The 16,739-nt window shown below is 42.8% G+C and overlaps 1 protein-coding gene across 6 annotated transcripts in view; it reads right to left on the reverse strand.

Moving 5' to 3' along the window:
- Nucleotides 1-541: 541 nt before the first annotated feature.
- Nucleotides 542-16,739, reverse strand: part of fgl1b (fibrinogen like 1B) — a 31,305-nt gene continuing 15,107 nt past the window's right edge. For all 6 annotated transcript variants that reach the window (XM_072577151.1, XM_072577152.1, XM_072577146.1 and 3 more), the window contains 5 exons: nucleotides 7,979-8,138; nucleotides 5,845-5,942; nucleotides 5,619-5,707; nucleotides 5,309-5,499; nucleotides 542-2,889 (listed from right to left, as the gene is read on the reverse strand). In XM_072577151.1, coding sequence (XP_072433252.1) covers nucleotides 2,700-2,889; nucleotides 5,309-5,499; nucleotides 5,619-5,707; nucleotides 5,845-5,942; nucleotides 7,979-8,138 — 728 coding nt within the window. In that variant the 3' untranslated portion in view covers nucleotides 542-2,699. The remainder of the gene's footprint in view (nucleotides 2,890-5,308; nucleotides 5,500-5,618; nucleotides 5,708-5,844; nucleotides 5,943-7,978; nucleotides 8,139-16,739) is intronic.

The following is a 16,739-nucleotide window of genomic DNA, read 5'->3' on the forward strand; positions in this document are numbered from 1 at the left end:
AAGAATGAAGGTATGTTCTCACAACTGCACGCTTGCTAAAGAATATAATGTTAGATGATTCAGCACAGGTTCTAATAATGTGTTGACTGTTTTCTTAAATATAGAAATTCTAATTTCATAAAACAGCTTCTGTAGTGACTCTGTGGAAATGATAATGGTCTTTTTTAGATTAGATTAGATTCCCTACAGTGTGGAAACAGGCCATTTGGCCCAACAAGTCTACACCGACCTTCCGAAGAGTAACCCACCCAAACCCATTTCCCGACATTTACCCCTGACTCATGCACCTAACACTATGCACAATTTAACATGGCCAATTCACCAGACCTTTAGACTGTGGGGGGAAACCGGAGCACCTGGAGGAAACCCATGCAGACACAGGGAGAATGTGCAGTTTGGGTTTTAGCTTTTTGTAGGAATAGGTATATATTTATTACATGTAATCAATCTAATAGCTCACAGTCAAGGAAAGAATGGGGAAAATACAGAATGAACAGAAGCATTTGTTTATAAAGTTACTACTTTATTTTAATTGTACAGGGTTATCGTTAAAGTCAAAGTTCTTATATTTGTATAGTTTTATTAAAGTAATATCACCTTTATTCCAGCAATTCAGCATGCAGGCTGAAATATGGTCCAACCAGAGGGATCAGGAGTAATTTTAATCTTATGGCACTCTAAGACTTAACATGATTTACCATTATACATGGATTAAAAAAACGTGAAATTCCCAGACCTTTAGAAAAATAAAAACTTTCTTAATTAAATGATGTTAGTTTGCAAGAGTTTTCATTGTTTCAAGCTGGCATTTTATTATATTACATATTGCTTAAAGTATTGCCAGTTAGTCAACCACAAGAGGATATTCCCAAATGATCAGACAATTCCTATTTCTCTGATCCCATATGTTCACAATGGTTTCAAAACAGTTCATGAATGTCAATGCTTTAAGGCTTACTAAATATGGCAATTAGAAGTAAACACAAACAGAAAGTGCGGGATAAACTCATCAGGTCATAGAGTCATATAGCACTGAAGCAGACCCTTCAGCCCAACTCATCTGTGCCAACCAGGTTTCCAAAATGGAATTAATCCCGTTTGCCAGCATTTGGGCTCATATCCCTCTGCATCTTTCCTATCCATGTACCTTTTAAAAGTTGTAACTGTACCAGCCTTTACCACTTCCTCTGGCAGCTCGTTCCATATAAGCATCATCCTCTGTTTGGAAAAGTTGCCCCTCAGGTCCCCTTTAAATCTTTCCCCTCAAAACTCTTGTTTTGGACATCCTCACCCTGGGGAAAAGACCTTGGGTAGTTACCTTATCCTTGCCCCTCGTAATTTTGTATACCTCCGTAAGGTCACCTCTTAGCCTGGCAACATCAGTGAAGACAGAAACAGAGCTCAAGGTCAATATAACTTCTTCAGAACTGGGAGGACTTGAAACTTAACTCTCTCTTCATTGATGCTGCCAAGCCTAATGAACGTATCCCGCATTTTGAGTTTGTATTTCAGGTTTCCAACAACCAAAGTACTTTGCTTTTATTTAGGAACAAACATTATTTTCAGTGAAAAAGCTCATTTGAACATAATATTAACAATTTACTTTAAACCCCAAAGATATACTTTAAGGAAAAAAGAGGAAACAATAAACAAGTGTTCAGTATGAATTTAAATGCCACATTTTGTACAGCATGGTAACATATTCTTGAACATCCTTTAGGAGATATAAGCTCAGGATATTTAACAGCCTTGTTACATTTAATTTCTATTCAGAATGGTCACACAGTTGCAAATCTAAGGGCTGGTCCATGCTGAGGCTGGGATGTATTGAGTAAGCTTCAGGCTACATTTAAATGCTAGCAGTGAGCTGTGGATGCAAAACGGGTCACTGACCGGGGATGGAGAAAACCCATCATCTCTTACTAGGTACTCGATGGTAGGTCAGCCCTGGGAGAACAAAATCAAACTCACTCAGATCAAAAAGGTCTCCAGCCTATTGCCAATATTTTGCTGCCCCACTCCTGACATTGCCTTTGCTCCTCCAAAGCTGCTCTACTTTTCTCAATGCACAAAGGGTGAGCATTTCTGAGCAACCTGAGGCAGTTGTCTCCCACAGAAAGCTGTTCGTTCCAATTTGTTACATATATTCAAGGGGAAACTGGATGTGGCCCTTGCAGCTGAAAAGATTAATGGGTATGGACACAAAGCAGTAACGAGATACTGAAATTGCATAATCAACCATGATCATATTGAATGGTGGTGCAGGCTAGAAGGGCCGATTGGCCTACCCCTCCACCTATTTTCTGTTTTTTCTATAACCAGTGTAACCTTGTATTCCCATATTTAGCCTTTGCTAATTTCAGGAGACCAGAACTGCTCAACTGTTTACAGGGTCAGCTGTATATCAAATCAGACCTTGAATCAGTCCAACAAAATGGCCTGCTGTAAGTTAAGTATCCCACCCCTTCATTTTCTCATTATTTATGTTTTATGTGCAGATTGGAAATTTCACTAATTAAAATGGATGGACACGACTTGACATTTTGTCATTACAACATGTCACGAAGATTAGGCATGACCCACTTAACAATGCATTAACGTACAAAATACGAAAGTCAAACTGGATAATATTTCTCTCCTCTTTGGATAAAGTAACCTGACATTTGGTATTAAAGATGTAATTCCTTATCAAATGAATATTAGCCCAGTTTGCTCTCATAATCTCCACTTCCAGCACTTGGGAAAAAGTAGAGTGGTCTGATTTTCATGACTGTGTTTTTCAAAGAGTACCACCAGCCTGTCCAGGTGAACCAGATAATTCCCTTATCATATTTTCCAGTGTAGTTGCCGTGTCGATAGTATTTTCCATTAAGGTTGGCTGCATGACACCTTGGATTTTGGGTCAAAATGAGAGATATGGATATTATTAAAAGGTTGTGCAGAGACAGGGGTATCACAGATTTAATCAAACAAACAAGTTTGACAAGAAATTTATCTTGGGTAGTGACCAAAAATAGATGAAATTGGCTTGGTCACCTGTCAAACTCAGCACCTGATATTTAATCCGAGTCAGCGGTTAATGGACAGACAATTCTGTGCCACTATGCTGGATGAATTTCTAGCCCCTTAAATATCTATAGAATGTGATAAATCCAATGTCCACTTCCCTTTAAAATTATTTCTTTAAGATTTCTGCTCTCTCAAAATCTAGAATTTAATCTATTTCCCCCTCCTTCTCAAAAGTGGTCAGAATTCATGTTTGGAAATATTTTTTGTTTAATCCTTGAACACAGCAATATCTGAATGAGAAAAAGTGAGAAAAGATCTGTGATGAGTAGCATTTTCCACGCACATTTAGAATTAAGCAAACAAAAACTGAAATTTGCTGGAGAAACTTGGCAAGTCTGGCAGCATCTGTGGAGAGAAAGCAGAGTTAACACTTCAAGACCTACTTCAGAACTGTACCCACAGATTTTTGTTTTATTCTGGAATTAAGCAAATCTGCTCAGTTGGATACTTGATACAGCCTGCTCTCTTGCTTCCACAAAGCACTTTATGCCCAACACTACAGGCATAGGTGTGTGTGTGTGTGTGTGTGTGTGTGTCTCATATCGATTCAAAATTAATGATCACTTGGAATGTGGAAATTAATTGATGAAATATGAATACCTTTGAGATACACACAAAACATGAAGTAGATTGAGATTAGCCAACCACACTATGTTTGAGACTTCTGCATCCTGTGAAAAATAAGACGTTCATCACTTTTGTTTGAGATGCATCTAAACCCTTGTCACAAATTTTAGCAGATTGTCTTCCAATGTTTCCGGCTTAAATGAATAAAAATTAATTCAAACAAATTGAATTGGTCTCTAATGCGCAACACTGAAATAGATAGCAGATATCTATTTTAATTTTTTTCTTCAGTATCATCGAGTTATCGTTTAAGCTAGTGCCATAACTTTTTGGTAAACTTATTTTCAAGCAATTCTGATACGGTTTGTCCTCTGCAATTTCAAAATTATAAATGTTTCTTTGTTACTGGGTCTGCCAAAACAGGATAGTTCATTTAAGATTTTGTTCACTAAACAAAGGCAGCCTATGATAACAAGTTATTTACATTTAATTTAATGTGAATGTTGTGCATGTCTTAACTAGTTGTCAGTAGTCTGTTACTCAGTCATGTCTGCTACTCAGTCATGTCTGCAACTGTGTACTTTCACCACTGGGTGGAGCTGCATATGCTCCAGATCCCTATTGCTATACCTGCAGAACCTCTCATACACGTAGAGGGTTATCTGCATAATCTCAGCTTTGTCTGAGTTTTTTTTTAACATGGTATGTGGTTAGGACATGGAGTGTCCTCCCCAAACTATAGCAAGCCAGGATTTTGAAATTGTTTTTAAAAGGGAAATGGATTTCATTACAATAATTTAGAAGTTAGAGGAGAATGTTAACAATTGGAACTAAGTTGCCAACTCTTGCAGAGAGTTATTGCTGGTGTGAGGGGCCAAATGATCTCTATCATTTTAATCACAAAAATTGCTATGATTTCATTGGACATTTGAAACAACCGCACAGAGACTGGCATCCCATTACCAAGTCACCCTTTATTTACATGTGAATTGTAACATGGACTGTGACTAGTCAGTTGAGAGTGTTGGGCTGAAAACACACAACAGGTCAGGCAGCATCCAAGAAGCAGGAAAATCAATGTTTCGGGCAAAAGCCCTTCATCAGGCTGCGTGACTAGTCAGCTCAAAGCTAGTCCCTAGACTGAGGAGAATTTTTGAATGTCCTGCTTATATCTGCCAGGGTCCCCTGTTGGTCCAGACTAACAACCCCAATCGAGGATCTTATAGTCAATGAGATTCACCTGGCCCTGGTTTCAATTACTACAACATTCCAACCAAAATGGAGCCCTGTCTTCTCTAAGTGACCACACTTGTATAGTTTCAGCAGAGGTCTCTGGTTAACTCTTTGAGCAGGACACTGGGTATAGAAAATGGAAATGTAGCATCGATGGTATAAAAGAACCTGTTTTGGGGTGGAGTTTGAAATAATAGATAGTATTGTGTGGAAAACCATTATGCATGATCTGGTATATTTAATTTATTTCTGTTTGAAATGGCTACTGGGTGTAAAGATGAAAACAAATGTGCCATAATTTTGTGCAGCAAATACAACTGACCTTTTCATTATTTGGGCAGAAAATCATATTGTCCAGCCATAATTATTCTTTTTAGCAAAGATTGCATATAAATACCTTAATACACATAATTTTGTATAAATAAATGTAACTTCATACCTGTTAAACCACCAGCCACATTGAGTTTCTTGTGAGCAACTCCCCTGTAGGTATCTGTCATTATCCTGGTCTGGAGTACTGAACTGCATCCCATTGTGAGAGGCTGACCACTGAAACTCTGGCACCAGGCCACCAGACAATGCATCCCCTGCATTCCCATCATAAGCTCCAAATGTTAGCCTGTATTTATCCTGGTTTAAACAGCAAAACAAATGTTTAACAAAAATAGTACACTTTCTTTGCCACAACATATTAGTCTACTGAACTCAGAATTAAAATAATATCTCTAATAAGTTTCAACTTCTCTCACCTTTTCATCTGAGATGTAAAACTTTTCATAGGTAGCATACCTCTTATCTCCATTCCAGTCTGTGAGGTCAAACTTTACTAAATACTTTCCTGCAAGGAAATTATGATCCGACAAAAAAATGTCAATTTCACAATTATTAATGTTTCCAAAAGCTTTTCTTCTTGGTGAATTACAACCGCACGTTAAGTAGGATGTTCCAATACTTCAAAGCTGAATGCATTTCTACCTGCAGCCAGAATTTGATGCATCTTTTCATTTCCGAGCCAATATTCATCCTTCCTCCCTTGAAATGATCCAAAGCCTGATTTATAATCATCCCAGCCTCTGAAGAAAGAATGAATAGCAAGTCTAGTACAAATCACTTAAATTTTGTTTGAGAACAAAACATTTCCATTCATTTTATATTCCGGTTACGTGCTGTTTTAGGACATTTATGACAAAAATAATTTACATTTTTATAGCATCTTTAAAGAAATGTAATATCCCAAGGCATCTCACAACAGCATGATAAAATAAGTTAAGACTCTGAGCAACCAAGGGAGACTTTAGACCAGCTGATCAAAATCTTGGTCAAAGAGGTAGGTTATACAAAGTGACTTCAAGGAGTAAAGTGAGGTACAGAGGGATTTAGACAGCAAATTCCAGAACTTAGGGTTTGGGTAACTGAAGGCATGCCTACCAATGTGGGAATGATTCTAATAGGGAATGCACAGGAGAGTAGAATTGGAAATGCACAGATATCTTTAAGGAATGTAGGGATTGAGGGGAATACAGTACTGAGATCTGGAAAGGCAAAGATGTGGTTGGATTTGTAAACACAGATTAGAATTTTAAAATCAAAGGGTTCTTGTCTGGGAGCCAGTGTAGATCAGTGAGCACAGGGCTGACAGTGGAACAGGATTTTCTGTGATTTAAAGCATGAGCATCAGAGATTTTGAAGACTATGTGTTTCTAGAGTGTAAAATGGAAGAGACTAAACAGGTGTGAACTGATACAGTAGAGTTTAGGAATAACATCATTCAGATGTTCATTATACTCATGGCTTTACTTTGTCCTATGATTTCTATGACCTGAGAGTGCAAGTTGTCTTTATCAATCAAGTACTAATTGCTCTATGAAGATTTGTTTGTTAATTATAACATTAATAATATTTAGATGCTGTTACGTAAGTAGCATCTTACAGTTAACAAATTTCAATTCTCAAATTAAACGAGACATTAGTGGGCAATAAATGGCAGGACCTGTAGGATGATTGATATATAGAGCATATGTAAGTCCATAACTCTCTGAAAATGCGAACACAATTAGATAAAGCAGTGAGGAAGACATACAGCATGTTTGCCTTCATTAGTTCTATGGCTTATACAGCCCTTACTTCAAAATGAGAATTCAAAATTGCGTGGATGAGCCCACATTCAAAATGCTTCCTGACCATTTAATATAAATGAGATGTTAAAAATGTTTTTTTAAGTTAATGTATATACTTCGTGAAAGATCAGGTTAATTGAGAGGCAATGTTTATTTTTAACGAGGAACATTTCAAAATCATTCTATCTTTCCAAACCACATTATGGGCGGCACAGTGGCACAGTGGTTAGTACTGCTGCCTCACAGCGCCGGAGACCCGGGTTCAATTCCCACCTCAGCCGACTGACTGTGTGGAGTTTGCACGTTCTCCCCGTGTCTGCGTGGGTTTCCTCCGGGTGCTCCGGTTTCCTCCCACAGTCCAAAAATGTGCAGGTCAGGTGAATTGGCTATGCTAAATTGCCCGTAGTGTTAGGTAAGGGGTAGATGTAGATGTAGGGGTATGGGTGGGTTACGCTTCGGCGGGGCAGTGTGGACTTGTTGGGCCGAAGGGCCTGTTTCCACACTAAGTAATCTAATCTAATCTAATCACATTGATTCATAACTTTCTCTGTGGCCTATCTGTCTTGGTATTGAAACAAATAGCAGTGTTAAATGCACAAGAGCTGTATCACATGAAAACACAATAGCATTCAGCAGTGCAGATTGCCTGTACCACTACTACATTAATATTCATTACTTAAGCACTAACAGTTTTGAACATTGGAGTAGTGTACAAATTCCATTGATGTTAAATCCAAAACAACACCTTTTGTTTAACAATACATTTGGAGAGTGAAAATTGCAATACATTACCAAAGGGTTTCTGTTGGACTTCAATAATTATATTGTGCTTTTTTACTATTCATAATACAGTTAGAAACACTTTAAAACCATGGGCACATGTTGTAACATTGCCCTGATTTTCTAGGCAGTGGGTAGGCTACCATAAAATGCAAAATCCCAGTCTCTGAAAGAGAGGAATATGTGGCCTTACAGTTATTCAGATCATTTACCTGTTAAAATTCACTTTGCCGTTACTGCGACGTTGAATAACTGTCCATCCTCCACCATCTGACATATCACAGTATGCCAGAAATGGTTCAGTCATAGACTTTGGCTTGATTTGGTAATACCCGCTTGTGGTTTTGCCACTGTTGTAAATATCTGAACAATCTGTGCAAAAGAGAACCTTGTATTATTATCAATTCATATAAAAATACAAATTGAAAAGCCATGCAAAACCAGACCTAAGTTTGGAAGTGTGTAGTAAGTGATATAATAAAGTTAAGCAAGAGAACAGCAGAATGGATCCTGTTCCAACCATGGTTCCCAACAAAGACGCAAGTAATATACTCTTGTATATGGCATACGAGGGAACAGGGTTTGTGAAGGTGGAATATCAGGTATAACTAAAAGCAAAGATGCTGGAAATCTGAAACAATCAGTGAATGCTGGAGAAACTCAGCAGGTCTGGCAACATTTAAATCTGAATTATTCTGAAGAAGGGGCGTATTGGACTCAATGTTTTTTTTCCTCTCTCTCTACAGATACAGCCAGATCTGCTGAGTTTCTCCAGCATTTTTTGTGTTCATGCCACATATGAAACTAGTGGAAGTGCATTGCTAAAGGAGATTCTCCAGCTTGCCAAATGGGTGCAGATGATTGAGAAGTATCTGTATCTGGAATTGCACCGCCTCTACCTGTGATGATTTTGGTTCACCTGAAGTATTGATACTTTTGGTCAGACACACCTCTGGAGCAATTGAAACTTGAACCCTGACCTTCTGGCCCAGAATTAGGGATACCATCACTGTGCCACAAGAACCCTGACCTAAAGTACTTTCAACACAGACTGATTCCATTCATATGCTGGCAATTCAATGATCATTCAGCAAGTACATGGAATGACTATGTGACAAGTCACCACAGGTCTAAAGACAGGTCACCACTCATATGTATAATTCTAAAAGTGCCTACTCTGCAGTCTTGCTTACACTCAGTTGGAGATAACGATGCTTAAATTCAACATTGTTTTACAGGTGTGGAACAGGTGCAACAATGATAAATTTGTACTGCATTTGACTGTCACTGGAGCATATCCATTGGAGCATATCCTAATTTTACACTAGTTTGTTTTAGGCTTTACATGGGTATAATCACGTGGAATCATTTTTCTTTAGTTTACCTGAAGGCAGAGCCAAAGTAAGCAGGACTGGTCCTCCTGCATCCACATTAACATGAGTTTGCTGTCAGTGTGTGCTCTCTCACCCCTTTCTTATTGGCCTCAATTGCACCCCATCATGGGATGGGCAGGTTGCTTTTGAGGAAAGTTTAGACAGTGTAGGCTTTTATCTGCTGAAGATTAGGAGAGCAAGGGGTGACTTGAATGAGGATTATAAGATCCTGAGGGATCTTGACAGGTTGTGGAAAAGCTATTTGTGGGCGGCATGGTGGCACAGTGGTTAGCACTGCTGCCTCACAGCGCCAGAGACCCAGGTTCAATTCCCGCCTCAGGCGACTGACTGTGTGGAGTTTGCACGTTCTCCCCGGGTCTGCGTGGGTTTCCTCCGGGTGCTCCGGTTTCCTCCCACAGTCCAAAGATGTGCAGGTCAGGTGAATTGGCCATGCTAAATTGCCTGTAGTGTTAGGTAAGGGGTAAATGTAGGGGTATGGGTGGGTTGTGGGTCGGTGTGGACTTGTTGAGCTGAAGGGCCTGTTTCCACACTGTAATCTAATCTAATCTATTTCCTCTTGTGGACAACCTAGAACTAAGGGTCTCTGTTTCAAAATAAGGAAGACAGAGATGAGGAGAAATATTTTCTCTTCAGATGGTGGTGAATCTTTGGAACTCACTTCCTTAAACGATAGTGGAAGCAGCATCTTTGAATGTATTATGGGAGAGACAGATAGATTCTTGATTATCAAAGAAATGAAAGGTTATTGGGAGGCGAGTGGGAATGGGGAGGAGTCAGATCAGCTATACTTCTATTAATTGGCAGCATAGGCTTGAGGGGCTGAATGGCCTACATCTGATCCCAATTCAAATGCATCACCTACAACTCAACTTACCCACAGGCTAGTTCAGTATTCAAGTTGCTCAAGATTTGAAAGCCTAATGCTACCTGCATAATGGTGCCCAATTGGTGCCTACGCCTCACAGGATTCATCCCAGAATGCAATGGTTGGATTTATAATTTATGTTTTCAAATAATGTGACTGACTCAGGATTGGCTGTTGAGATTTGGTTCATGGCTTTAAAGGTCATGTCACCATAGTCATGCCAGACTATAGGGCTGCTCTCTCATTATAGAAAGGTGACTGGGGGTAGTTTAAACTGAGGGTCACCACATCTCAGGTGAAGGAGGGCTTGAGAAGAGAGTCCTTCATGGTTACCTCAGCCAGGGCAAGAATTGAACCCAACCTTTGGTGTCATTCTGCATTGTAAACCAGCCACGTTTCTTCTTCCAGAAGGTGCACAAAGAGAGCTCCGTGCTCAGCAGCCTGAAGGAAGAAGATGGCTCGATAACGTCATCTCAGGCTGACGTCATGAGGATCAGCAAATCCTTCTCTGCCAGTCTGTATGATGCGAAGTTGACCGACAGCGTGGCCTCCCAGTCGTTCCTGTCCTCTATCATGGAGGTCTTAGACGACAGAACATGGGAGAGGCCGGACCAGCCGCTATCTCTGGACAAGCTGACCAAGGCCCTCTTGTCCTTCGAAAAGAATAAAACTCCCAGAAGCGACAGCCTACCAATCGAGCTCTATTCCACTCTGTGGGACTTGATTGGCCAGGACCTGCTGGAGGTGTATGTCAGTATGCTTCAGGCAGGTACCATGAGTGAATCCATGAGGAAAGGCATCATCACCCTCATCTACAAGCAGAAGGGGGAGAGGGAGGAAATCAGAAACTGGAGACCAATCTCACTATTGAATGCGGATTACAAAATTCTGTCAAAGGTAATCGACAACCGGGTCAGGTCTGCTCTGGGGGTGGCGAGTCACCCTGACCAAACCCGTGCCGTACCGGGCAGGAAGGTCACTGAGAGTCTCGCACTCCTCAGGGATGCGATCGCCTATGTGTAGGACAGAGGATTGGACACCTGCCTGATCAGCCTGGACGAGGAAAAGCCTTTGGCAGGATATCACACATGTATATGAGAGATGTTCTCTCCAAAATGGGCTTTGGGGAGGGAATCTGCAATTTGATCAGACTGCTCTACACCAACATTGTCAGTGCAGTCTCAATCAATGGGTGGGAATCAGATAGCTTCCCAGTCAGATCTGGAGTCAGACAGAGCTGCCCTCTCTCTTGCCTTGTTTGTGTGCTGCATAGAGCCATTTGCCGAGCTCATCAGGAAGGATGTGAGCCTGAGAGGGGTGACTATTCCTGGCAGTGGGGGCTTGCAGGTTAAGGCCTCCCTGTACATGGATGACGTCACTGTTTTCTGCTCGGATCCGCTGTCCGTGCACAGACTCCTGTACATATGTGACCGGTTCGAACGGGCCTCGGGGGCCAAGGTAAACCGAGGCAAGAGCAAGGCCATGCTCTTCGGGAACTGGGCCGACCAATCCTCGATCCCCTTCACCGTCAGGACCGACCACCTGAAGGTGCTGGGTATTTGGTTCGGGGGGGGGGAGCTGGGCGTGCGTCAAGTCTTGGGAGGAGCGTATCAGCAAAATGAGGCAGAAACTGGGCAGATGGAAGCTACGGTCACTCTCCATCGCGGCAAAAAACCCAGTCATCAGGTGTGAGGCACTGTCATTGCTGTTATACATGGCACAGGTCTGGCCTATTCCCAGAACCTGTGCCGCTGCAGTCACCTGGGCCATCTTCCAATTTATACGGAGATCAAAGATGGACCAGGTCCGAAGAGATTCTATGTATAAAGATCTGGGCAACGGGGGAAAAAATACACCCAATGCCACCCTCACCCTGATGGCCACCTTTGTGTGTGGCTGCATCAAGCTGTGCGTGGATCCCTGGTACGCAAACACCAAGTGTCACTACGTACTGATGTTCTACCTGTCCCCGGTGTCACGAAGGATAGGCCTGGCCTCGCTGCCGCGGAACGCTCCGAGTAGTTGGACTGTTCCGTATCACCTGTCCTTCGTGGAGAAGTTTATGAAGAAAAACACCCTTGACCACAAGCCCATCAGGAAGTGGTCAGCACATAGTGTCCTTACGACCCTTCGGGAAAAGGAGAGAGCGGATCCTATTGAGCGGTTCCCTGAGCAGACTGTCAAAGCCATTTGGCAGAATGCCTCATCACCAGAACTTTCTAACAAGCACCAAGACATGGCTTGGCTGGTGGTGAGAAGGGCTCTGCCTGTGAGATCCTTTATGCACGCCCGGACTCTCAGCCGCACCGCACGCTGCCCTCGAAGCGGCTGCGGGGGGGACGAGACTGTCACACACCTCCTTCTGGAATGTGCCTATGCAGAGGAAGTCTGGAGAGGAATGCAGTGATGTTTGTTGAGGTTCGTCCCGAGCAGCGCCGTGACGCAGGACTCCGTGCTGTACGGTCTGTTCCCTGGGACGCACACCGAGATGAACATCAACTGTGCCTGGAGGATCATCAACTCGGTGAAGGACGCTCTCTGGGTGGTCCAAAACCTGTTGATCTTCCAGCTGAAGAAGTTGACCCCGACTGAGTGTTGCAGACTGGCACATTCCAAGGTCCAGGACTACGTGTTGAGGGACGTGCTGAAGCTTGCGGCAGCTGCCGCCAAGGGGAGGTAGGGAAGGACCACCGTGTAATGTCTGCCTGCCTAAGCACAGGGGGCCAAAGCAGTAAGGGGGCTCTGCTGACCCCCCAGCTAAATATGTGGATTGTAATCATATAGACCTGTATATATGAATGATTACTCTGTCTCTGTATGCAAAGAAATGGAATGTTTACGTATGTATGGCATGTTCTGGATTAGTGGTGCTGGAAGAGCACAGCAGTTCAGGCAGGAAGGGCATTTGCCCAAAACGTCGATTTCGAAGCTACTTGGATGCTGCCTGAACTGCTGTGCTCTTCCAGCACCACTAATCCAGAATCTGGTTTCCAGCATCTGCAGTCATTGTTTTTACCGTATGTATGGCATGACCAATTGTACAGATCATCAAAATATTTCATGAATAAAGTATATTTTTGAAATAAAAAAACTACAAACTAGCCATCCAGCCAACTGAACTAACCGACATAACCAGAAACTAGGCAAGATCTGTTAAGTAATCAAGCAATTCAATGATATTGTCAAATAGTATTTCCAAAATTTGGATCAATTAGAGTCATAGAGATGTACAGCATGGAAATAGACCCTTTGGTCCAACTCATCCATGCCAACCAGTTATCCCAACCCAATCTAGTCCCACCTGCCAACACCCAGCCCGTATCCCTCCAAACCCTTCCTATTCATATACCCATCCAAGTGCCTTTTAAATGTTGCAATTGTATCAGCTTCCACCACATCCTCTGGCACCTCATTCCATACACGTACCATCCTATGCGTAAAAATGTTGCCCTTTAGGTCTCTTCCATATCTTTATCCTTTCACCCTAAACCTATGCCCTCTAGTTCTGGACTCACCCACCGCAGGGAAAAGACTTTGTCTATTTACCCTATCCATGCCCCTCGTAATTTTGTAAACCTCTATAAGGTCACCCCTCAGCCTCCGACGCTCCAGGGAAAACAGCCCTAGCCTATTCAACTTCTCCCTATCGCTCAAACCCTCCAACCCTGGCAATATCCTTATAAATCTTTTCTGAACCCTTGGGAAGGTGGAGAATCACCCTACAATAAGAATCAACCAAAGTTTGCAGACTCATCATCATCAGCACCAAGAGCAATTAGGGATATGGGTTGTAAATGCTGGCCACCCAGTGACACCCACCTCCCAAGATTGAATAAAACAAAATTGTGTGTGAGATTGTCATTGTCATTGAGATAAAGTTTTACTTTACACTGAATACATTGAAATTAGTCTTGTATAAGAAGGAAGAAGAACTCTAAATGACTGAACCAGCAAAGAGGTTACACCGGAGGATATGGTTATATCATTTCAATTGGGATAATTAGGAGTTTAAGAATAATCTCCAGTAGTTAAGGGCAGGATTTAATCTTGGCATTGAGGGTGTTGAGTCAGCAGCAGTTGCAGAACCAGCAGGAGATCTACCCTGCCAATTCTGGGGGAGGCCCAATAGAGTTAGGTGCCAATCAATCAGTCACTTAGCTAGCTGGTGTTGGGCCTTCACTTAGACTTTTGACCATCAGGGGCAGAAACGTTGCTCACTCAGAAGTGGCAGCTAATCATAACCACCATTGCTGCCAAGGACGCACAGTACCTAGAGAGAGGCCCAGTATTGCCGTAAGACCCACATCACAGTCAAGTGAGGATTAGATGGAAGTCTTAAGAAAGAGCTGGGGGCTGGTTCTCAGATGGACACCTTTCTGAATCCAGCGCCCTCAATTATGTGACTATGAACAAGGGACCTTCAGCTCAAAATACCCCTCCCGGACCCAGGAGGTGACCAACAAAAAAGAAAATTATGAATGGGAGTTTTTTTTAAGCAGTTCCACACATGCCATTGCTTGTTAGTATAACGATTACTGGTTCTGCATAGTGGTTATACCTGATGAAAGTGTTGAAAGTGCCATGAGTTGATATGGAGGATGGCAATGGATAGAGGCATGAATAAGATCTTTTGCCCTCGCCTTTCTACTTAGGGATAGTGAAGATACTTAAAGATGCCCTCCAACGCATCTCGTCCACATCCTGCATCCCCACCCTCAGACCCCACCCCTCCAACCGTAACAAGGACAGAACGCCCCTGGTGCTCACCTTCCACCCTACCAACCTTCGCATAAACCAAAATCATCCACCGACATTTCCGCCACCTCCAAAAAGACCCCACCACCAGGGATATATTTCCCTCCCCACCCCTTTCCGCCTTCCGCTAAGACCGTTCCCTCCGTGACTACCTGGTCAGGTCCACACCCCCTTACGACCCACCCTCCCATCTTGGCACCTTCCCCTGCCACTGCAGGAACTGTAAAACCTGCGCCCACACCTCCTCCCTCACCTCTATCCAAGGCCCTAAAGGAGCCTTCCACATCCATCAAAGTTTTACCTGCACATCCACTAATATCATTTATTGTATCCGTTGCTGCCAATGTGGTCTCCTCTACATTGGGGAGACTGGGCACCTCCTAGCAGAGCGCTTTAGGGAACATCTCCTGGACACCCGCACCAATCAACCACACCGCCCCGTGGCCCAACATTTCAACTCCCCCTCCCACTCTGCCGAGGACATGGAGGTCCTGGGCTTCCTTCACTGCTGCTCCCTCACCACCAGATGCCTGGAGGAAGAACGCCTCATCACACTTCAACCCCAGGGCATCAATGTGGACTTCAACAGTTTCCTCATTTTCCCTTCCCCCACCTCACCCTAGTTCCAAACTTCCAGCTCAGCACTGTCCCCATGACTTGTCCCATCTGCCTATCTTCTTTTCCACCTATCCACTCCACCCTCCTCCCTGACCTATCACCTTCATCCCCTCTCCCACTTACCTATTGTACTCCATGCTACTTTCTCCCCACCCCCACCCTCCTCTAGCTTATCTCTCCACGCTTCAGGCTCTCTGCCTTTATTCCTGATGAAGGGCTTTTGCCCGAAACATCGATTTTATTGCTCTTCGGATGCTGCCTGAACTGCTGTGCTCTTCCGTCACCACTCATCCAGAATCTGGTTTCCAGCATCTGCAGTCATTGTTTTTACCTATTAAGAAGGTGGTCTGACTCCATGAAAATTGCATGAGTCTCAGAGATCTGAACTCCATACAACTCCACAACCATCACCCCCCCCTTCCCACTCAGTACCACCACCACCACCACAAAATGGAGTTGGTTGAGCCAGGAATACAGGGTGCACTCTCATCCTGCACCATCAAAAATTGAAGATCCAGGACTGGGTGATTTGTGGGTAGAATCCTAGACTGGATCCACTCTTCCACTTTAAATGTATCCTCACTCCATTCCAACACGGCTAGAGGCATGAAAACCCAGATCCGAAATCGAACTTCCAGTATAAGAGTACAATAGGAATGTATAAAAATGATTATACCAGCTAGTTTTGTTATTAACAGATTTCATTTTTGCTCTCTATATAAAATAAGTTGAAAGATAGCTATTGAAGGTAATTTAGCCCAAGGTCAGTATGAGTGGCACATGTGGGATATGCTGTGGGTTTCACCTGTGATCCTATTAAAAGCTGACTTCATCTTTGCTCATTTTGCATGGTGACATTTCCTGACTTTGTGTTCTGATATTTACAACACAGCAGGAGGCCATTTGGTCCGTCATGTTCCTGCTGATCAACACAAATCTGATTACTTTTTGCCAGATTTGCTCAAAACATTGATTGTCTTGGTGATGACCACATAAATTTCTTTACTGATTTGCATACTGGCAGTGGGCAGCAATATCCCATTGAACTAAATGCTTCACTATTATCGAAGAGGGTTTCCTCCGGGTGCTCCAGTTTCCTCCCACAGTCCAAAGATGCGCAGGTTAGGTGAATTGGCCATATTAAATTGTCCATAGTGTTAGGTGCATTAGTCAGAGGAAAAGGTGTCTGGGTGGGTTACTCTTCGGAGGGTCGGTGTGGACTTGTTGGGACAAAGGCCTGTTTCACACTGTAGGGAATCTTATCTAATATAATCTAAGATATATCTTCCGTAATGAATGACAGGTCAGTGCATATAAAACAGGAGATACCTGAAGCTTAGC

The sequence above is a fragment of the Chiloscyllium punctatum genome, chromosome 9 (assembly GCF_047496795.1).
Source record: "Chiloscyllium punctatum isolate Juve2018m chromosome 9, sChiPun1.3, whole genome shotgun sequence".
NCBI lineage: Eukaryota > Metazoa > Chordata > Chondrichthyes > Orectolobiformes > Hemiscylliidae > Chiloscyllium > Chiloscyllium punctatum.